General features: G+C 36.4%; 1 protein-coding gene across 3 annotated transcripts; it reads left to right on the top strand.

The window, feature by feature from the left end:
* Positions 1-23,072, top strand: LOC145740383 (clavesin-1-like). 3 transcript variants are annotated; one of them, XM_081995914.1, is made up of 5 exons: positions 1-295; positions 13,439-13,778; positions 19,008-19,261; positions 19,321-19,481; positions 22,612-23,072. In XM_081995914.1, exons 2-5 carry the CDS (start codon positions 13,448-13,450, stop codon positions 22,736-22,738), a joined length of 873 nt encoding a protein of 290 aa, XP_081852040.1. In that variant the 5' UTR covers positions 1-295; positions 13,439-13,447; the 3' UTR covers positions 22,739-23,072. The 3 variants fall into 3 exon arrangements, with proteins under 3 accessions (XP_081852040.1, XP_081852038.1, XP_081852039.1); XM_081995912.1 differs by lacking the exon at positions 1-295 and adding an exon at positions 9,619-9,826; XM_081995913.1 differs by lacking the exon at positions 1-295 and adding an exon at positions 10,678-10,826.
* The last annotated feature ends 991 nt before the right edge of the window (positions 23,073-24,063 follow it).

Here is a 24,063-nt window from a genome sequence, read left to right as displayed (position 1 = left end):
GGTTGTCAATAGTTTCATCGAACTGAAAATCACCGAAACTGAAAGTGGTTCCGCAACTTGTAAACCGGACTGTACACCTGGCGTTGGCAATGGTAGCGCAGTTAACCCACGATTGACTTAACGAAAGTTATTAACTTCCTGAGTCACCATCGACCAATAACAAAATATCCGATTTTCAAACCTACAGTACTTGCATTAGCTTTCGACCACTTTTTAATTCAGTATTCAGGTGTGCTCGTAGTGTTACGTTTTAAAGTTCATCAATGTGTTGTATTGTCTGCTAGCGTTAATTCATGTAAGTTTCATCTTTATTATTTGTACTAGTGACACATTTGTTAGTTATTTTCAAAGTGGTATTGGTTTGGTTCATCTTTTTCTTAAGCAAAACTGGTCCTGAAATTGAGTTGTTACAGAACTTGAATACACAAGCCATTGCAAACAAGTAAGAAATTATAATATAAACCAATATTTTTCAAAAGGAAGAAGATTGATAGTACTTTTTAATTAGTATTTGATTGTTTTCATTAGAAAACTGGCATTAGCCAGTTTGAACACATGGTTTCTAGAACTCTCTACTCCTGAGGGTAGGAATAAATTTAGGTAGAAAGAAAATGAGTAGACAACATTTATTTACTATCCTAAATACAAATTTGTAATAACACATAAATAATAGAAGTGTAGCTTAGCTTTGGTGTAAACTACCTTTCTTTCTAAATATTCCTATAGCTTTCGCAAAGAGCTAATTGGTTTTTTAGGATAATTTGTACTCACTCAAAAACTTTATACAGTCATTTGCGATCAAGCGCAATATTTATTCGTTTACACTCACACCAGCATGTTTTTATTAAGATTTTCTTAAATTGTATAGTGTTTTCTTAATTGTATTCATGCAACACAAAACTCACTGTTAAAAATCGCATTAAAATTGCAAAAAAATAATATAAATTTATTGAATTTTTACATACAATTTTAAGTACCAAAATGTGTAAATGTTTTAACTAAAGTTATAGTAAATCCTTTGAAGTAAAATTACGGCTTGAATAACTAGTTATTAATTACATTAGAAATATTGTAATTTTCTTTTGTGATTTTACACAAAGTGTATTGTATTAGTAGCATAGTAATTACCATACAAAATCTGCTGAATGAACAATGATATACATCTTTTAGTATTTGTCCAAGACAGACAAACAGAGTCTCTTCTTAATACTTTCCTGTACCCAAATTTCACCATCATCATCATCAACCAGCCCTTATATAGAAAGTCTACTGCTGGACATATGCCTTCCTCGTGGCCCTTCACAAACTTCTGTCTTGGCCTGTCTGGTTCCAATTATTTGCGATTCTTTTCAGGTCATTGGTCCAACGTGTAAGTGGTCTTCCTCTGTTTCTGTTTCTTTTTTAGTACTTGTCCAAGACAGTCAGAGTCTCTCTTCTTAATACTTCCATGTACCCAAACTGCACCATCATCATCATCATCAACCAGCCCTTATATAGAAAGTCCACTGCTGGACATAGGCCTTCCTCATGTCCCTCCACAAACTTCTGTCGTGGCCTGTCTGGTTCCAATTATTTCCGATTCTTTTCAGGTCATCGGTCCAACGTGTAAGTGGTCTTCCTCTGTTTCTGTTTCTTTTTTAGTACTTGTCCAAGACAGACAAACAGAGTCTCTCTTCTTAACACTTTCCTGTACCCAAATTGCATCATCATCATCATCAACCAGCCCTTATATAGAAAATCCACTGCTGGACATAGGCCTTCCTCATGGCCCTCCACAAACCTCTGTCTTAGCCTGTCGGGATCCTATTATTTGCAATTCTTTTCAGGTCATCGGTCCAACGTGTAAGTGGTCTTCGATTATCGGTGTGAGACCTCCATTCCAACAACCTTTTTGTCCACCTGCCGTCGCCCTTTCTGGCCACGTGTCCTGCCCAATTCCACTTTAATGTGGTTACTTGCTCGACGATGTCTTTCACGCCGGTTCTTTGCCACAGGTCCTGGTTTGTGACGTGGTCTCTCAAACTCAGTCCAATCATTGACGTTTCCATCTTGCGTTGTGCTACTTTGAATTTTGTCGCGGATGTCATCGTTTAGGTGAGCACTGGCACTGGCAGAACGCATTGGTCGAACACTTTTCTTTTCTGGCAGATGGGGAATTCGCTTTTGAAGACATGTTTTAACTTTCCAGAGGCCGCCCATTTTAGGCCGTTTTTTCTGTGCAGCTCGTGGCGCAGATATATTTTTCGACCCATTCGATTTCGGTGTTATCGATGTAAATACTTTCGCTTATGACGAGATTTGTCATGATCTTCGTCTTGGAAAAGTTCATTTTAAGACCAACCTCTCTCTCGTCACCCAAGTCGTCAGTTGTTAGGACTATGTCGTCCGCGAATCGGAGGTGGCTAAGCTATTCCCTTTGTGTCCCAGTCGAGGTTTTTCAAGGCATGTTCTAGAAGCGTAATAAATAATTTAGGAGACATGGTGCCTTCTTCCCATTTCAATGGGATTGCTAGTTTCATGTAGTGTAACTGACATAGTAGCGTTTCTGTATATATTATAGATGAGTTTTAAATATCTATAATCTGCTCGACATTCTTTCAGGGCGTTTAGTAGTTTTTATCTCAGTGGTATCAAAAGCTTTGTGAAAGTCTATAAATAGGAGTAGTGGTCTGTTGTACTCTATGGTTTTCTCAATGAGGGTCTTAATGCTCTGTAGGTGATCATTTGTCCCAAAGCCGGGTCTAAAACCTGCTTGTGCTCTTGGCTGATGATGCTCGAGTTTATTTTCTAGCTTTGATGTCATGACCCTGGGGCCTAATTCTTGAAAGGAAATCTCAGAAGAAGTTTTGATAGAATGTGACAGAAGAAGCTGACAATAACGGGTTTCTGTTACATTCTACAGGTCTTTCTCTTGATAACTGCCTTCCCTCGTTTCAAGAATACGCACCCTGGTGAACAGTTTGCGTAGATGACTAAGGAGAGTTATTGAGCGGTAATTTTCCAGGTTCGTTTTGTCTCCCTTTTTATGGAGTAATAAGGTGGCCACTTCGTGCCACTGATCCGGGACGGTGCATGAATGTAAACATAGGTTGAACAGTGTTCACGTTTTCTCCAGTAGGAAGGAACCTCCATCTTTTATTGCTTCTGCAACCACCTCGTCTTCTCCTGGTGCTTTATTGTTTTTGATTTTAGCCAGAGCGTTTTTAATTTCTTCGATAATGATGTCATCTCTTCCGATCCCTGGTTCACGACGCCTCGTTCTTGTGTAACTCCGGATGCGGCTCCGGTACAGTTTATGCTCAGGATTTCGACTCTATTTGAGTGATGAGGTTGCCATGTTTGTCTTTTAATTTGATTATTTCAGATTTCTGCGTAGTACTTTCATACTTTTACTCTTCTCTATTGTTTTTTGGATTTTCCTACCGTGGTAGTTTCTGATGTCCCTTCTAATTGCTTTAGAGATTTCTTTATTTTTTTCTTTCATTTCTGTTGTGGTGGTATTTCTGAGTGCTCTCATTTGGTTTCGTTCAACGATCAGGTACTTCGTAGTTTGGCTGATTTTCTCGTCTTTTTTGTTTTTGGGGCGAAACATGTTTTGGCCCTGTTTTAAAGCTTCGGTTCTTTCACGGTTCAAGCTGTTGATGTTTGAATCATAGAGGACATTTTTTTGTAGTGTATTTGTAATGTGGGTCTCGAATCCTTGAGTATCTGCTAGTCCTGTCCACTTCTGTTTGTTTGTTTTCCTTATCAATTTTCTTCGTTGCAGGACTGTCACGTCTTCCACAATTTCCAGCTTGTCCGCGATTATGAAAACGATCTCATTTCGGGTTTTACGATCCGGACCAAATTGCACCGTTTCTTTGATATTATTTATTAAAAATAGTGGACTTTTCAGCAAAACAATAATCTAAAAAATAATTCCTAAATCCTGGTTCTCAAGTTTGGTTTCACTCAACTGCATAGTTGACAAGGCCAGAGACTGAAGATGAACAAACATACAGAGTGAAAAACATATTAGTCCTTGTATTATGGTTTGTAATGAAAGAACATTAAACTCATTAACATACATAACGGATCTCGCACTATAAGTTAAAAATACGAATTTTGAGTACTATAGAAATAATTTAACGTTTGGTTTTGCGTCTTTTTAATAATAGTATTCATTAAATAGGCGTCAATTTCGATGTTAATTGAATAACAAGAAAAGTTTTGTAGTAGTAGCAATTAAATTTTTTGTCACCAGTGTTTGTTATTGAACTATAAAAGTTAAAACGTAGATACAGGGTCTCCACGCCAGACTACACATCATACATTTTTTTATACTTTACATTAAAAGTTAATCTACGAACAATATTTTATCGTCCAAGAACCTCAGTAAGAACAAACCATTTAGTATCACGTTTTTAAGATTCTAATAAAAGATTTCATTCTTCATGTGTGAGTAATCACATTGGACTTTCTCCATAGTTCCTTTTACATTCTCCTTCTGTTTATCTTATTATACATCTTCAAAAAAAAATGCTCAGACACAATGTTATTATTTTTAAAAAAATTTGATATACAGGGTGCCCCAAAATTGAGATACAACCTTCGAGTTGACATTTTCAAATAAGAACCCCCATTTTTTGTTGCAATTATGGATTCTACGTAAAGTTCTGGGTATTTTTCTTGTAACCTATCCTATATCGATATTCAGCTGTTTTCGAGAAAATAATGGTTGAAAAATATAACATGTTGTATTGAACACTATTTTCAGTGTTCAATATTAATAAAAAACCTAGTAATTAAAAAATTTAATAAAAAAATTATTTTTTTCTTATTATTAAATTAAATTCCTAATTTTCGTGCACTTTTACCAAAATTGTTTCATAACTTTTGCCAGTTGACACCCCTAGACGGCGTCAAAGTCAAGCTTCACAAACCTTCAAAGTAATTTAACCACATTTGCTTTAACCTAAAATAACTCAGTTATTTTAACAGTTACGACAAAAGGTCACTGAAGATATAATACAGTCCAAACTAAAGGCTTTTCAACGGTCTATTCAAAAAAGGTCATTGGTGTGATAGTTTGGCCGCTAGAGGGCGTCAAAGCTTTTTGACAAATTTTGACCATTTTTGCTTGTTACACAGTTTTTCAGATATTTCCCGGAAACTAAAAATTGTTTTTCACTTTTTTGGGACACCCTGTACTCTAATCTGAAACAACCTGACATCCATTTTGCCCAAACTGTGACGGTTTTGGGGATGACCTGGAAATTATATCAATTTTGACGGTTGTCAGTGCTTGGCACCCTTAAAAAAATGACATTTTTACAAATGACACTTTACGTTATTTTTGTATCATTAACCTGAAGGAATTTAGGCAGTGGAAGTTTATTTTAAAAATTCAAAATTTTTGAAAGTTAAATTTAAATTTTTTGACAATTTTGGTTTTTTATTTTTCAAGGACAAACGGTACCTAGTACCAAAACAGTGTATAAAAAGTAGAAGTAGCATCCCCTCGAGGTGCGTTTGTGGTAAAATTTTCAGACCTTTAACTATGAAGCGTTCCTGAGATATTTAGCAAGAACTACAAAAAACCAAGGTCAACTTTGAGGCCCTCTAGCGGCCGAACCGGGAAACTTAGCCGTGTTTGCTCAACGTCACGTGAGAGCACCGTTTATTAGCTTGCTTTTGTTGTATGGCTCGTATATACAGGATGGTTCAATTAAGCGAGTTATAGACGACCCCTTACTTACTACTACTGTACGGGGTTTAGTACTATCGACCACCTGCAGACACTTCGCACTCTTATTTAAAAAGCCACAGAATATAATATAACCCTCCATTTGGCCTTCGTCGACTACCAAAAGGCTTTTGACTCTGTCGAAACCTGGGCAATTCTAGAATCCATAGACAACATGCAAGGATCGACTCTAGATACTCAAACCTCATCAAAAAAATCTATAATAACGCTTCCATTCATGTAAAAATAGATGATGAGTTAAAAACCGACAGTATTCCAATAAAGAGGAGTAAGGCAAGGAGACACCATTTCACCAAATCTTTTTACCCTTGCTCTGGAGGATGTCTCGAAAAGCTTGACTGGCAAGAGAACGGGATTAATATCGATGGAGTGCGTCTAAACCATTTACGATTTGCCGACGATATTGTGGTCGTTGCCAGCACAGGTGAAGAGCTGAAAAACATGCTTCGGGAGCTTCATCGAGCATCGTTGCAAATTGGACTTGAAATGAATTTGAACAAAACAAAGATCATGAGTTCAGAAGACATCCAGGTGACCGTTAACGACCAACCCCTGAAGGTTGTCTCGGAATATCTTTACTTAGGCCACAAAATTCAACGTGGCAAAGAAAATCAATTTTCTGAAATCACAAGAAGAATAGGCATCTTCTGGGCAGACTTGGATTTATCCTTAAATCTAGTGAATTTCCTATAAATTTGAATAGTAGAGTGTTTGATGTCTGCGTGATGCCGGTTCTCACATATCGACTAGAGACAATGGCAATTAACCGCAAATTTGTCAATAAACTGCAAACCACCCAACGAGCAATGGAGAGGGCTATGATAGGAATCACTCTAAAGGATAGAATCCGCAACGAGGAAATTCGTAGAAGAACTAAAGTGACAGATGTTCTTAGGCTTGTGGCACAACTGAAATGGAGATGGGCTGGTCATGTGGCAAGGCAGGACGACCACAGGTGGGCACATAGGATACTAGTTTGGCGCCCAAGAGAGGCCAAACGGAGCACTGGTAGGCCCCAGAGACGATGGCGAGACGATATCCAGAATGTTGCAGGAAGGAATTGGACCCGGACTGCTAGAAATAGAAAGGCGTGGAGGGATTTGGACGAGGCCTACATCCAGGAGTAGATAAAAACGGGCAAAAGAATTGGCCAAAAAATAAAAACTAGTACTACTAAACTGCTCGTCAAAAAGAATGGAATCTGCATATCTAGAATTACGCTAATTTTTTATTTAATGTGGAGATACTCTAGTCCGTTGTATGATGCGTAAATAAAACTACCTTTTATTAATATCATGATTGGCGGACAAGCAAGGTCTTGAACCAATTAAGAACTGGATTTGAACCACTTTTTTTGAAGTTTGCAACAATCCCAAACAAAACATTTATACCGGTGTTCTGAATCAAGAGACCTTTACATAAAAAGCAATTCTTATTTACCAAAGCTGAATCTTCCACAAAAACTAATAAGTAACGGTTGTAGAAACTGCATAAATTTGCAACATCGTTATTACCGATCCATTAATTACCAATTTAATACCAAGCGTGCAATAATGAAAACAAATTATTTCGTAGTGACGCAATATCACGTTAAAAACTGTTTTTATAATTGGCTTTAATAACTTTTTTGTCAGTTGTGCTTGTGAAGAACACAACAAAATATATAGTTAGGTAGTGGTTACAACAAGGACAACAGTCAGGTATTACTGGCTTTAATAGCAAGGAAATCTGTAGGTTTTTATTCAGATTGGTAATTACTTGTCGTACCAACGTATCATCTTATTGGGTTAACTAAAATTTGTTCTTAAAGTTTTTCTTATTTATGTGGTGGTCCCTATGAAGAATAATTTTTTTTATTTAAAGGAAGTGAAGAACTTAATAAAGAACATGAAGATTCTTGGAAAATGGATTGAACGATCGATATGGATCAATCCGAGGGAGGATTGCTCTGCATCTCCAGTGATCTTCTTGACCACAACATTTTTAATTTTATTACACCGTGATGTTTTAAAGATATAATGCTTTCATCAGTGTCGACTAATTGGTGCAGATGAAAAGTGGAAGCAAGTAAGAGTCGAAGGTAAGAAAGTAAGAAGGACCTGGCCAAATGTCAACCTAATCTGCTCTCGTGGTGGCTATCTGGCTATCCGCTATCTAACTATATGTAACGTCGTATAATATCAGAATAATGAGTACGCCTGAAGGTCTTGAACATTTAGAGAAAGAACTTGAGGATATTAAATGGGACATACTTGATCTGTGCAAAACAAGGCTACAAGGAGAGAAAAGCACTATATTAAAATCAGGTCATCTACTTTATCAAAATAACTCCCACACTAATCGCGGGGTTGGAGGTGTCGTCATCCTTGTTAATAAAAAAGTTATTCCATTGGTTTTGAAATGTGCTGCAGTTTCTGAAAGGGTCATTTACGTGGTGAATCGACTAAACAAAAGATATAGTTTACAAATAGTCCACGGATACGCCCAAACAAGCTCATCAGAGGATGAAGAAAAGGAAACATTTTTGGAATACATAACAAACGACGAAATAAAGAAATAACTCATTTTAGAATAATCATGTACGATAAAAAAACGAGATTGATACATTCTCTGTAATAAGAGGAATATCTGTAGCTTGATAATGGAAGCGCTGGCAGAGAGGAATATCTGTCAGTTTGATACTGGAAGCGACCACCGGTTGATTAGAGATGCAATCTCCCTAAACCTGAGAATTGAAAGAGCAAAACTTGTTCAGCAAAACAAGTGTCCACAAAGAGGCTTTTCAAAAAGAACTTTTAAATCATCTCGCCGAGAAAATAAACAAAAACATCCACAAAATAACTAAGACAATTTCTTCCACCAAAGTTAAAACACCGAGAGACAATAAGCTAACGCCAAACACTATAAAACTTACAAAAGAAAGAAAAGCAACATCCAGAGATACAACTGAATACCAAGAACTCGATAAAAGAATACAGAAGGAGGTAAGATCCTATAACACCAGAACTATCGAAACCGTAATTGAGGATAACTCCAAGATGAAAGTTCTTGGATCGAAACTTTCGCCTGGGAAAAACAGAATCGTCAAAAATATGGGGATCACCATATACTGACTGGAAGAGAGGAAATCTCTAAACATATAGAAAGCTTTTCCCGTATATACCTCCGTTGTGCTGGATCCTAATATTAGCAAAGTTACCGTTTGTAATGTAGGTTCAGAAGAGATTCCTGATATAACCAAAGAGGAAATACGGGTGGCAGTAGGACAAATGAAGAATCGTAAATAACCTGGTGAAGACAAAATAACCTAGTAGTAAGTACACTAACAACCTGAGGATAATGCAAAGAGCCATGGAACGGGCAATGCTCGGCGTAAGTTTACGAGATAAAATCCGTAACACAGAAATAAGAAGAAGAACGAAGGTAGTGGACATAATAGAGCAAGTCGCGGAGCTTAACTGGCAATGGGTTGGACATGTTGCCAGGCTAAGTGTGGACAGATGGGTATCAAAGCTTGTACACTGGAGACCACGGCAAACAAAGAGGAGTGTCACCAGGCCACAGAGGAGATGGTTGGATGATGTGAAGAGAATATCGAGAGGAAGATGGAAAGAACAGCATGGAGGCAAATGAAAGAGGCCTGTATTCAGGAGCGGACAGATAATGGCTGGTAAAGAAGAAGAAGAAGAATAAAACTGGTTGTAGAATGTTAGTACCTTTGTACTGCATATCACAACATCATTAACATCAACAACTAATTATAAGCGAGTAATCCATATAGGTAGGTACTTGAGTTTTCAAGGCAAATAAAATTGCGACAAAAATTATCGAAATTCGATAAACTAGGCATATCAGCGTTATCAATAGTGAATTTACAATATCCCACACACGGAAATCGACTCTGTAGCATTACGTGCGTATTTTTTAGTGCTTGTGTCTATCATACAAATAAAAATAAAGTGTGGCCTAGCATATAATTTATGCTAATGATTTTGTGGACTTTCAACAAGTCGAATTTATAATGGTTATATGTTTGGGCTAATGTTTTCAACAGTTCTACAGAGAAAAGCTGTCAAAGAGGTACGGTACTTATATGTATACTTTATTGATTAGTGTATAATGTATCCAGTCAATAGATCATAAAACTCCTAGCGACTGGACATTCTAAACTATGATGTTCTAATTAAATGTTTATTTGGATTTTATATTGAATTTTCAACTCAAATGGTTACAAAGTAGACATATCTAATTAACACTAAAAGTAAAAAAACGTATTTTAACGAACTATGCTCGTTAGTAAGCGCTTAATAGCTTGTCCAAATGATTCTATTTACATTATTATCTTCTTGAATTTTAAAGTAATCCAAGTACCATGCCTTATTATATGGTTCTTCGCATAAAATGGAAGTTTAGTTCAAAACGAAAAAATTAATTAAGCAATAATAAAAATATAGCTTTTTTTAGATAACCAACTTATTTTTATCAAATCTACAGGGTGTCCAAAATAAGGACCGTAATAGATTTTTCAGATATTTAAGAAAAAAACGATTTTTTGAAGTTATTTCAAATTATATGAAAAAAATCGAAATACTTTCTCATTCAAGATAGCATTATGACTATTTGTCCCGTCGTTTCATACCCACCCTGTATATCACTATTGATTTGAAAAAGCTGATTTTAATTTTTTTGCACCTGTATACTAATTACTAAATAAGCATTCAAAAAATTGCTCAACCATATTATTTTTCACGTTCTGGTGCGTTAATCAAGAAAATCACAAGGTTAAGGACATATCTACAATTTATTCGGAGATAATCGCATGTAAACAATATTATATGGAGCACCATTAAATCTTACTTATCTCGACATTGCGATGTTAATTTTATGTTTTTTTATGACTAAATGTAAATGTCTATGTCGAGTTGAACGCAGCAGTGCACTCCTCAAAGTCGCATTATACCGTATGTGTACAGTGTTGAATTTGTATCAAATTTTTGCTTCTTGAGTGCTAATTGCAACAGTTGTTACTGTAATGATTGTTACGGACAGAAAGTTGATTAGTCGAGATGTTCCAGCTGTGGTAAGCGGATGTTCAGAAAGTATTGCTCCAAAATGAAATAGTGTACAAGGGAGCGTGCATGCCCATTTTTTGTACATTAAAGCGATATACATACATATAAAGGGAAACCCCTGTATATTTTATTATATTTCAATGCGTCAAAAGAAGCTGATTCCAAAAATATAACATACGTTTGGTCTAATACTCACGGTTTAGAAATTAGAGCCAGTTGTTGCACCTTAATTATGTAAGAATATTTCTTTATTATTTCTCAAGTATTTCTTAAATGACTCCAAAGAAAAAAGTCTAATATGTAAGACCCGGAGATCTGGGGATCATTCCGTAGCCGTCTTCCTATCCACTGGTTAGGACAGATTTGATCCAGATATTGTCGGGCTTCTAGAGCATAATAAATGGGCACTTGCGCCATCTGCCCATAAACATTCACAATGCAGAAAATTTTGGTTTCATTTGGAAATAAGCTAACAAGTGTGAAAATTAGAAAATTTCGCAAAAACTCAAGCTATTTTGGTCCATTAACTTTGCTATCAAAACCATGATCCTAATATTTTATTTCTAACAATACCCGCTCACGCATCTATTTTTTGGGGATATGTTGTACTCGCATCCACTTAGGAGTTTCTTTACTTGATTTGAAGGTAGACTTATCCAAAAAAACTAAATTTGTTACAAATACTTGTTTATGATAGTACATGCCATTAGTGTTTGTCAAAATATCATTGAGAGTTGAAAAATCGACGTGACAAAATCGCCTGTAAAACCTACTTGGAGGAAGAAAATTACTGTTTTAAGCACATTTTTGAGATCCTCATTAAATTTGCTATCCAAAAAACCGAAAAAGACTACAAAATTAGGTAAAGTCAGGGAGAAAAGTGGGATCAAAATTTGAACTGCCAGAAACACAGTGTGAAAGGACAGTCAAGAACAAAATCGCCTGTAAAACCCACTTAGATAGAGAAAATGCCTGTTTTATGCACATTTTTGGAATCCTCATTAAATTTCCTATCTAATGACATAAAGGACACTACAAAATCAGGTAAAGTCAGGGAGAAAAGTGGGGTCAAAATTTGAACTGCCAGAAACACAGCGTAAAAGGACAGTCAAGAACAAAATCGCATGTAAAACCCACTTAGACAGAGAAAATGCCTGTTTTAAGCACATTTTTGAAATCCTCAATAAATTTGCTACCCAATAAACTGAAAAAAACTACAAAATTAGGTAAAGTCAAGGAGAAAAGGGGGGTCAAAATTTGAACTGCCAGAAACACAGTGTAAAAGGACAGTCAAGAACAAAATCGCCTGTAAAACCTACTTGGAGGAAGAAAATGACTGTTTTAAGTACATTTTTGAAATCCTCAATAAATTTGCTATCCAGTAAACTAAAAAAACACAACAAAATCAGGGAAAGTCAGGGAAAAAAGTGGGGTCAAAATTTGAACTGCGAGAAACACAGTGTGAAAGGACAGTCAAGAAGGAAAACACCTGTAAAAGCCACTTAGAGGGAGAAAATGCTTATTTTAAGCACATTTTTGGATTCCTCAATAAGTTTCTTATCTAATGACATATAAAACACTACAAAATCAGTTCAAGTCAGGGCGAAAAGTTGTGTGAAAATTTAAACTGCCAGAAACACAGTTTAAAAGGAGAAGTCAGAGACAACATCCCCTGTAAAACCTACTTGGAGGGAGAAAATGCCTGTTTTAAGCACATTTTTGGAATCTTCATTAAGTTTCCTATCTAATGACATAAAAAACACCACAAAATCATGTAAAGAGAAAGATTAACATTTGGCGTTTGGTTTCTTGGGCAGCGTTATAAATGTAGATTGGAGCCATCCTTTAGGAATGATGTCTGTCGCATATAAGTACAGCATTAAAGAGATCAACAATGATGTCGATATCAATTAATTTTAGTAGTTCAATGGGAATTTTATCGGGACCGACGACCAATTTCACTTCTTATAAGAATTTTTGGTTCGGTTTTTTCTCCAAAATCAAAAATCAATTTTGGTCTAGTGTCGTAAAAAAAGGTTTTCATGTAATTGGTCCATTCTGATGTTCGTTGACATCTGTTAAGAGCTAATACACTCTATACTAATTTCTTGTTCACTATGTAAACTGCGAGTAACTGAATTTGTATAGCATCTTAAGAAAATTCTATTAAAACCATACAACTTACAAACTTTCATCCTTATACTATGAGGACATCTTACCTACCCTTGTTGTCAAATATTCTATTAAAATAAAACGTGTTACTACTTATTAATATAAATAAGACAATTAATCATTGTGTATTTTATTAAGTAAAAACAATATGTTAACTTCATGGTAAATATTAAAGTAAAGTAGCTTTGTTTAATTTAGAATATTTTATATTTACAGTAATAAGTATTAAAGATAAACCTTCTAACTTTTTAAGGTAAAATTTTCATACTTTTCTGTTGAAAATATATTAAAATTATAAAAGTTATTTATTTAGAAACCACAGACAATTCTGTTAGCATTAAATTTAAACGCAATGACACTAATCGCTCTCAATATTTACAGGGACGATACATGTGCTCATTCGCTAAATTCGACTTAATCCCATTTAAATAAAGCATATTTGTTACAGGGTGTTGACATGGCGGAGTACATAGATTATGGTTGGAGGACGAGCGATATTATCTGCGACTCGGCCAACAAAACTTTTTACAAAAACCTTACTGCTAACGACCGACAAGTAGCCATTAAAGCCTTGAGGGACGCCGTAAGGAGTTGTGAAGACTACGAATTCAAAAATAATGTGGAACAAGACGATCGAACTTTGCAAAAGTTTTTGTTTGCACGAAAGTTTGTTCTCGAAGACAGTTTTGAATTGCTCAAAAACTATTACCATTACCGAAGTAGAAATCCGGATGTTTTTAAAAATTTAACTTTGGAAGCCGGCGATATTCGAAAAGCATTAGAAAATGGTAAGTATTTACTTTCTATCTGAATTGGTATCATATACTGTAAAAAGAGATAGTACATCCAAAAATATGAGACAAACTTCCTATAAACGTTTCAGCTTTATTATAAATTCGTATCTTGCTCTTTATTGATGAGCATGGATGGTTCATCCAAATTACATCTCGCAAGCATCCTGATACTACTCCTGCTGCTCGGCTTCCCTGTACCCTCAGGTAGTTAAATAGTTTATCACCAAGGCCCTAATTCTTGAAAACAAGGAACGGAAAGCTTAAGAGGAATGTGACAGAAGAGGCTGACAATTTACAGACCTTTCTCTTGATATTTCCCTTCCCTCCTTTCAAGAATACACATCCTGATGTATAATGCGCTCACTCACCACCAACTTACATCGGACTGGATCTTTGGATATTACCATAGATTATGTTTTTTCAATCAAAATTTGCATATTAAGCCTCTTTGCTGTTATGTTGAATCTGTGGAGGAGGCGCTGCAGGTCATTTTCGCTCTCTACTGTCAAAACAGCATCGTCTGCGTAACATATTTTTCTCAAGCTATATTGACCGTTCACATTTCTTCAATTATTTGGTCCATTATGATGTTAAAAAGTCATGGGCTAAGACTATCTTCCTGTCTAATGCCGGATGAGACTTTAAGTTCCATGGTTAGACCACATTCTGTTATAGTTTATGTTAAGCTGCTTTATTAGGTTTATGTTGCACATTAACATCTTTTTGGTTCAGTCGGTCGACTACATCCTTTATGAACGATTGAATGAACTGGAAACATTAACATCAAAAGAAAAGTGGTTTATGCAAAAAGAAGCAACTTACATTCAAAAGTGCGTTCCTCAGAAGTCTATTCCTGCAAAGTTGCTCTCAACGGTTCCGGAGATACTTGCAAAAAGCGATATAATATTTTCAACTTTGACACTCTATAACAATACGTTTATAGAAACTTTTGTCATATTTTTGGACAATACAGTGCGTTTTTTTTAACGCGCAACATAGGATTTTACGTGTTAAATTTTTAAGCCCATGTTAGACCATTTTATTTTGGAACTGCAAGTCTATAACTTGACAGGTGTGTCTTTAGTACCCTGAAGCTTAAGTAAGTCTACCAATTTGGTCTAAAAAGTGATTAAAAACTGGAAAAAAATCATTTTTTTTCGAAAAGATTTTATCGTTCCATACTCCCTGTATGTATTGTTGTTCCTTGTTGTTTTTATACTGGCAGGGCAGGTAGCAGGTAAAGTGACATATTTTGACTGCATCACAACCCGACATCTTTTGAACGTCAAAAGGGCATTTTATGATTGTTTGAAATACTGTTTGGCTTCAAACGGAGGTCACTTTGAACAATTCACTTATAAAAATACTTCTTTTGTTTTTAACTTTCTTGATATAAAGTTAATGATCACCCTGTTTTACTTTCTACGCCAAATTTTACCTGCTACCTGCCGTGCCAGTATCAAAAACAACAAAGAACAACAATGCATACAGGGAGTATGAAACGATAAAACCTTTTCGAAAAAAGGTGATTTTTTGCAAGCTTTTTAACACTTTTTAGGCCGAATTGGTAAACTTACTTAAGCTTCAGGGTACAAAACAGCCACCCGTCAAGTTTTATACTTGTAGTTCCAAAATAACATGGTCTAACATGGGCTTAAAAATTTAACACGTGAAATCCTATGTTGCGCGTTAAAAAAAAACGCACTGTATACTATCTTTTCTTACAGTTTGTGATACCAATTTTAGGACACCTTGTATTGGTTGTTTTATATTATTAAACCGGGCGTCCCAAAGAAAAAATTACTTATTCCAGTAATACACTATTATACAAAGTGATCATTAAAAATAATGTGTCAAAATGCGTACATCAAAGTTTTGATTTTTTTAACAAAAACTTACTATTTTTATGTCATTCCTGTCTGCACTTTGATGTAAATTGGACTTGGAAGACTTTTAATTCAGCTTGGTTTCGTACTATAACTTGACTTTTCAAATGTCCTCAAACAATACAGTTCAACGGATTTAAGTCTGGAGATCTCGATGGCCACTCAATTGTACTAGGGCAATTTCGCAAATTTTGTTACCTTTTTATTCAGTACCCATTATGGGTAGACACACACACCCGGTATAAATGAATATTGAACTAACGTTTATTTCACTACAACAACACAAAATATAATTTGCACGGAAAGCAATCTTAAACAAATATAAGTTTCACCGAGTTTTACCTCTTTAATAAATATTGTATTATTGAACATTTTCTGTTCTTTTTTGTATGGAAAATTACAGTTATGAGGCGATACAGTTGGTTTTAGCCTTACCCAGCTGAACGAAAGAAAAGTCGAGAATGCCAGAAATGGATAGGTGTATCTTCTATTCCTTTACAAAAGCATATGATAGCAGTACTAAAACAAGTTCGAAACTATGACAAGTAATGGAAAGATCTCAAATAAGTAATACCTTAATAACAGCCATAAGGCAACTTTACAATCAATCAACCTCCAGGGTTAAGCTGAAGGGTGAATTGTCGGACAGCTTTCCACCAAAAGTCTGAGACAAGGCTGCTGCTTATCAAGTTGTTGTTGCCCAAGACAAAGACAATTCAGTATTCATGACAAGAAGGCAGTTTAAACAGTACGAGGAATGGTAAACCGATCGAAATATCTATGGAATGGAAACAGCAGAGATGACTTACACCCAGAAGAAGACAAAACAGTAAGGGCGTGTATCGAATACCTACACCTAGGAGCAAACATCGAAACTGGTGGGCTGTACAGAGAAAAAAAGAGAGGATTATAAAAGGGAAGAGATTGATAGGATGCCTAACCTCCATCCTATGGTCAAAATGTGAACAAAAACACCTTCTATACAACTCCATATTTAAAAGCATAGTCTTTTATGGATGTGAAACCTGGCAACTGACGGCAAGTCTAAAGCGAAGGCTGCTTTGCCTGTAGATGGACTGATAGGAAAATCACGAATGCAAAGAATCCTCCTCCTCTCAGGTGCCGTCTCTGTTGAGGTTGGCAACCACTATGGCAAATTCGTCTCCATGTTGGGCTCGATGGATCATGCTATTAGCATCCATGTTTCTCCAGTCTCTTATTTCTTTTTCTTATTCTCCATAGGCTTCGTTTTCCTTTCCAGTATTACTTGGAGTTGTTCATGCTCCTCCATTAGATGTGATGATGTGATGATCTTCATGAAACCTGTTGACTGAGGGCGGGTATTCATTCTAGTTAGAACTTCTGCATTTGTTGTTCTGGTAGTCCAGGCTATACGGAGCATATCCACATTTCAAAGGCATCTAATTTTTGGAGTTCTTCCTGCTTCACCGTTCACGTCTCACAGCGAGTAGGGACCACACATAGCACTTTACTGTTATTAGTCTCACCTCGAAAGATAAACCGGGATTACACAGTATATTTCGCATTTTCAGAAAACCTGCCCGGGCTATTTCATCCTTCTTTTAATCTCCTTAGCTTAGCGTGGTTCAGCTGATCGTTTATTTCCCTGCCCAGGTATATAACGCCGTTGATTACGATGTTTACATGTTGTTCCTGTGAGTTTCGATCCAAAAACCATAATCTTTGCCGCATTAACCTCCAATCCCATTCTCAAACTTTCTTCCGTTAGAGTGTTCATCAATGCCTGCAGTTGTTCTTCAGATTCTCCTATTACTACATTGTCGTCTGCGTGTCTTATGTTATTGATGAGGATGCTGTTTATTTTTGCTCCTTCTGGTCGGTCTTCTAACGATTATTTAACTATATACTCCTCATATACATTGAATAGTAAGGAGGATAGAAGGCAATCTCCGAGAGTATCTAGGTCTATAAGATGTATTGCCATTTGTTGCATCCCCGGTGATTTTAATAGGTTTCGAATTATCGTTATATTGTGGCTGTCTAGTCCTATGTCCTGCAAAATATGTATTAACTTCTCGTGTTGAATGCGGTCAAAGGCCTTTTTGTAGTCCACCAAGTTCTCTTTACTTCCAAAAATCTTTCCGCTATAAGAGTTACACTCAACATAGCCTTCCCTGTGCCTGTGCCTCTTCTAAATCCGTATTGGAATAATGGTCTTGTGGTCCTCGCACAGTCTCACTTTGATTTTTTTAGACAGCAGGATGAGATTTAACCCAGTCATCTGGCTGGTCTCTCGCTCTCGTAAGTAGCGTTGAACAAATGAGTTAGCTTGGCAATTGCATTCTCACTCAGATTCTTGAACTGTTCTGCCAGAAGAGCGTTCTTACCTGGTGCTTTATTGTTTTTAGTTTCTATGCAAGGAATAACGAAATAAAATATTAGAGATAACATGAACGGTCAAACAAATAAAACAAAGACAACTGGCATGGTACGGGCACGTTCAACGAATGGATGACACACGAATACCCAAACAAATTCTCAAATAAACAACTACAGAAAGAAGGACAAGGAGAAGACCTAAGACGACATGGATGGGAGGAATTACAAAAAGCTATGTCGAAACGTGACCTACAACTAGGAAATTGGAGAATACAGAAGAGAGTGGAAGCGGAAGGCGCAGAACGCTATAAAATCGGATGATAATGATGATGAGGCGATACAGAAAGTGATACTTGTCAGTAATTTAAAAAAAAATTATATTATTATGCAGGTGCGGAAATTTTAAAATTATACATAGGAATCTTATGATAAGAAAGGAAAGTGAGATGTGTCAATGTGCCAAAACGATTGTGACGTAATTTTGGACAGTAGATCACAAGAATTAAATCCGACTTCCAGATGAAGTGGTCACGTGACCAACTGTCAAATGCCGTCACATCCATCATGGCACATTCCCACATGTCATTTATAAAGTTATGATTTAACTTTGTCTAGAGCATTGATTTGAACTTGCAACGCTCTTTTCATTTTCAAAAAATTCGTATGTATAATATTGAAATTTGCATTTCTGTATAAAGTTTTGAAAATTTTCGAATAGGTACTTTAACAGTTCAGCAGTAGTTAGGTTATAAAAGGCAAATAAAATCAAAACGGTCAAAGATGCAACATTTAAAAGTCAAAATGTTGACGTCGTTTCTTTTTTATTAACCACTGTACAATGGTGTATTGCTGGAAAAGGCTAATAAAAAATCTGCTCCCAGGAAAATCATAATAATTAAGAGTGCAACATTTTCGTTGGGCCACCCTGTATACTATATTTAGTTTTTTTTTAATCATACTTAATGGACTAATGCAGGTTTGCCAGGAGTTCTGAAAGAGAAAGATCGAAAAGGACGGTGTTTGTTACTCTTAACAGCGAGTAACTGGGACTGTAGTTACAGTTTGCTCACCATATACAGGGCGTTGCTACTTTGTTTGGATAATTTGACAAATGATTTACACAACCAAGCCAATGGATTTGTTGTAATTGTAGACTGGACTGAATTTACTTATAAGCAAACTACTCAGCTAAAACCTAGCATTCTTAGACTAATGATTGAAGGGCTCCAGGTTTGTTGATAACAATAATTTCAATAATTTCTGCTTTAATAATCGTTATTTTTTTTTAGGATTGTTTTCCTGTTAGATTTAAGGGAATACATTTTATTGGTCAGCCTTGGTATGTCGACGCAGCTCTAACTGTGATTAAGCCTTTCTTACAAGAGGAGATAAAAGAAAGAATTTTTAGCCATGGGAATAATTTAAGTACACTACACGAATTAGTACATAAGTAAGTAGTACAATTTTGGTTGTTATATACGGTTTTTTGTTCACCGACGTATGTCTCAAAGCAGGTGGTAAGTAAGATCATCTACAAATTGACCATTGTAGTATTTTTCAAAATACTCTCTCTCTCTTACTCAATAGCATCAATTATAATTTGCAGAGTAATATTTAGTATCTAAATCATATCAGCATATGCACAACCTCCGCCTCCTCAGACGAAAAAAATTACGAAGACCTAATAACTGCAAAGAAAGCAGAAAAGTCTGTGTGATAAAATTTAACGCAAAGGTGGGAGCCAAGATAGCGACGGTTCCTTCCTTCATCGGTAAATTTGGGTTGGGAGCTAGGAACCAAAGGGGACAAACTATGATGGACTTCCTCAACAAGGAGAGGCTCTCCCGCATGAATACCTTCTACAAAAAGTACCCTGGAAGAAAATGGACTTGGAGGAGTCGCGATAACAAGATCAAAAACGAGACATTGTTCTGACATCAAACCTTCAATTATGCTCGGACGTGTCAGTACTAAACTGCTTTGATAGAGGCAGCGACCACAGATTTGTCAGATCCACGTAAATACTTGACACCAGAGAAAAGCTCTAGTTCAACAAAGATCACCCATAGTATTAGAAACGCACTGCGGAAAGTCTGTTCTCTTCAAAGCAAGAAACATGCAAAATTCAGTTTAGAAACAAAACAATTCATTGAAGAACGGAGAAACACTGACAAAAACTCACCATAATATGGGTACCTGAATAACATCGTAAAGCAGGCCATCAGAAAATATCAGAGAGCTTATAATACAAGGATAGTCGAGGATACAGAACAACTCAAACCTGAGAGTTCAGGAATCATTGCGGATGAGATGAGAGGAAAGTTTGCAGAACTTTTTTGATTGAAGATTTCTATCGACTACTATACAGCCCATCAATCGCAAAGCACCAAGAAAGGACCAAACCACCAGTGAGATGTTGAAGGCTGGAGGAGAGATTCAGAAAAGCACTCCTGACCTTACAAATAAATGTTTAGAAGAAGAAAAAAGGGGTACACCACGACAGATCATATACAAGCGGTATGCACCTTAATAGAAAAATGTACGGAATACAACATCTCACTGCAGATGGTCTTCGTCGACTGCCAGAAAGTCTTCGATTAAATCGAAACTTGAGCGGTGCTGGAGGCAACGAATAACGCTCGCATAGATTATAGATACTCAAACATCATACGGTATATCCACAAACATGCCACCATGCTCGTAAAAATTGTAGAGAAAAGGGTTACTGCAAAAAAGTCCAAGTACAGCGAGATATCTGGCAGAGGGATACAATTTCACCTCAAGTTATTTACCCTAGCAATGGAGGACAGATTTAAAGATCCACGGGAAGTATCTTAGCCATCTTCAACATGCTTCAAGAACTTACTTGTTGGTCTTAAAATGAACCACTTACATCGAACATGAGAGTCACCATCGAGAACCATTCTGGAGCTAGTCGAAAAACACATATCTAGGACATAACATGAAAATCGGAAAAACAATCAAATCGCAGAGATTATCAGACGAATTGGCCTCAGCTGAGCAACATTCGGAAAGCTTAGTTATATACCAAAAATCCCAGTAAACCTCAAAAGGAAGGGCTACTATACCTGCATCCTGCTAGTAGCAACATACGGACTCGAAACAGCCACTCGTACAGTAAACAGAGCCAATCGCCTCCCAAAAGACAATGGAGCGAACAATGCTGGGAGTAAGTATGCGAGACAAGATCCGAAATGAAGATATTAGGCAGAAGACAGTGATTTGCGAAACCCTGTCCAGAAATAACTCCAAATGCACGAAAACTCTAATGCAATGGAGACCAAAGGAAACAAAAAGAAGTATAGAACGTCTCCAGGCGAGATGGAGAGACGACATCCAGCGACACGAGGGGGAAAAAATTAGATAAAGAGGCCTATGTCCAGGAGTGGACGAATACAGACTAATAAAGAAGAAGAAGAAGAACATAATCAAGTAAACGAGAAAAGTTGTTGACCTTACTAAAGCCTACGAACAGACCATTAGAAGTGTCACCAATCAATAGTACGACAATAAGCACAATTGAACAGGTACCTATATGAACAGTCATACTCATAAGCTTTAGAATAAGCTTGGGAACACTGTTCCGCCAGGCCTTAGTCGGGGCTGATGTTAAAATATTGTACCAACAATATTTTTAATTTATCTGAAAGCACTAAAGGGCAAAGCACTAAAGAGATGGAGAAGATCATGCCAAGGAATGGGAATATAGCTCACAGATGACGTAACACTCTACACACTTTTGCTGCCAGAAAATCGTAGCACAGGAGGAAGAAGATCTGGAATTTAAGGAAAGAAAACTTTTCGAAAAATATAAAGACCAGGGTCTCACGGTAAATTTTTCAAATTCTAAAAAGAAATAGAGAGCAGAATACGAAAAAGAAAAACAACAATTACTTGTAGATTAGACTCAATATTATGGTCCAAAAACACCTCACCTTTTTTGAAAAGAAATGAAATGTTTAGAAACAATGTTTAGAAGCATCATTTTATATGGAAGTGAAACCTGTCAGTTAACAAAAAGCCTTGAATTGAATCAACTAGAGTATCAAGATTAGATAGATTAAGAAATAAAAGAATAAAGAAAATGGTAAAAACGACGAGAAGAATTCCAAAACTTGCATTTCAGTGAATACCAACAAAAAGAAGGAAACGAGGAAAACCAAAAGTTAGCACGCAGAGAGCAATGTCGGAGAAAAATCTAAGACCAGGAAACTAGGAGGATAGAAGGAAGGAAGTTGGGAATCTGAGAAGGCCTAGGACGCTATAAACCCAGACATACATACATAAAATTACTTTATATTATGATTAATTTACAACCTCGATGCAATTATGTACAATTTTGAAACTTCCAAACCATGTTTACGTTGGTGAACCAAAACACCTGTCTAATATATCATATTATAATTGTTTAAAGGAGAGTTTACACATGCATAGATTTGCTTGATATTACCAATAAAAACTGGAACTAAATTTGACCATTTCAGTTTTTAATGGCGCAAGTAAATCTATGCATGTGTAATCTCTCCTTTACCTATCATAATATGCTTGATATGTTTTAGGGATGTTTTGCCTGCTGAACTGGGAGGTGAACAACCAAGTTACAATCCACGTTCATTTCTGGATTCGCTAGATCGAACAAAAAATAGCGAAGAAAATAATATTAAGCAAAACGGAACAAATACATAGTGTTTACAGGTGACGTATCTAATTACGTGTTTATGAATGTGTAGTTTACGACTTAGGCGTAAAGCAAAGTCGTGTGTGATAATTATAAGCTTCTACATACGTAGATCGTAAGGTTATCATTTTATTTGTACTTAATTATTTTGGATTATTGTATAAATCAGTTTAAATTATTATTTCTACGTCATTTGTCAATAAAATTCATGATACCTACTCGTACACATTTGTAAAATGTCATTTTCAACAGTTTGTGTAGTTAATTTCAAAGCAATTTCGGTTAGTAATATTGTTTGAATTATGGCAAATTATTTATATTAAAATTATGCTGTTTTAAGTATTTCCTTCTTGTTTTTCACACGAATGTTCTTATAGTGTTTTCATTTCGGCCCCCCTTAGCATGTGTTTCGTCATCGCGGACTTCTATACCTTACATGGTCGGTCTGATACAAGCCTTGTATATTCTTATTTTGCTTTTTTTGCACATATCCACGGGTTTGACCAGGCTATACCTCGGAGGTATCCTGATAGGGCGGATGCTTTATTAATTTGATTCCTTATGCTTTAACTAGGTCGTGGGTGCTTGATATGTCTGATATCTGAATTGCATCACCTCTGTTCTATGGGGTCGTCCTCTACCACTGACTTACATATTTTGCGATTGACATACGTTTGGTTTAGTTGATAGATATGTTCATATTGAGTTTGACAGCTCACTTGCAGAACTGAAAGAATCTCTGTAGGTCGTCTTCTGATTCGGCATAATTGCTGCATCATCAGCGTAACACACCATACCAATATCAAACAAAAAGGGACTTAGGCTGTCCATCCAGTGTTGGGATGTTTTCGGTGGCGCAATCCTTTTAGTCAAGTGCAAACCAAACAACTCTTCTATGCGGATAGCTCACATTTCAGAAGCCATTGTTGTCGCCCTCTGGCCAGTCAAGAATTATTGCGACACTCTCTCGAAAGGTACAACCTCCATAGAAGACAAGCGCAAATGAAACTTAACCCGACGTAAAACTTAACCAGTCGGTAGAACGCGAAATCTAGTTACGGTTCTTGTGTTTTCTGTGCTAACCCAACGGCTGCTGGACTACCACTATTACCAGTCGATTCCGAAACATACATTAATTATATTCGGAGATTCATTACTTTCTTATACAGAGATTTTCGGTCGGCGTTTGCTTCTGCTGAACATTGGTAGTCTCGAGAGTCCGACTGCCAAACGCTCTCTTATGTCCTGGGATGCAGTTGGGTAAGCCAGACAAACCAACCGAGCAATATCAGCTTCGTACAACTGCAAGCCAACGCATTGGTTTTGTCACTAG

This window comes from Ips typographus, linkage group LG1 (genome assembly GCF_016097725.1).
Source record: "Ips typographus isolate SLU linkage group LG1, UJ_Ityp_2.0, whole genome shotgun sequence".
Lineage (NCBI taxonomy): Eukaryota > Metazoa > Arthropoda > Insecta > Coleoptera > Curculionidae > Ips > Ips typographus.
The sequence above is the reverse complement of the archived record's forward strand: the minus strand, read 5'-3'. Positions and strand labels throughout refer to the sequence as shown.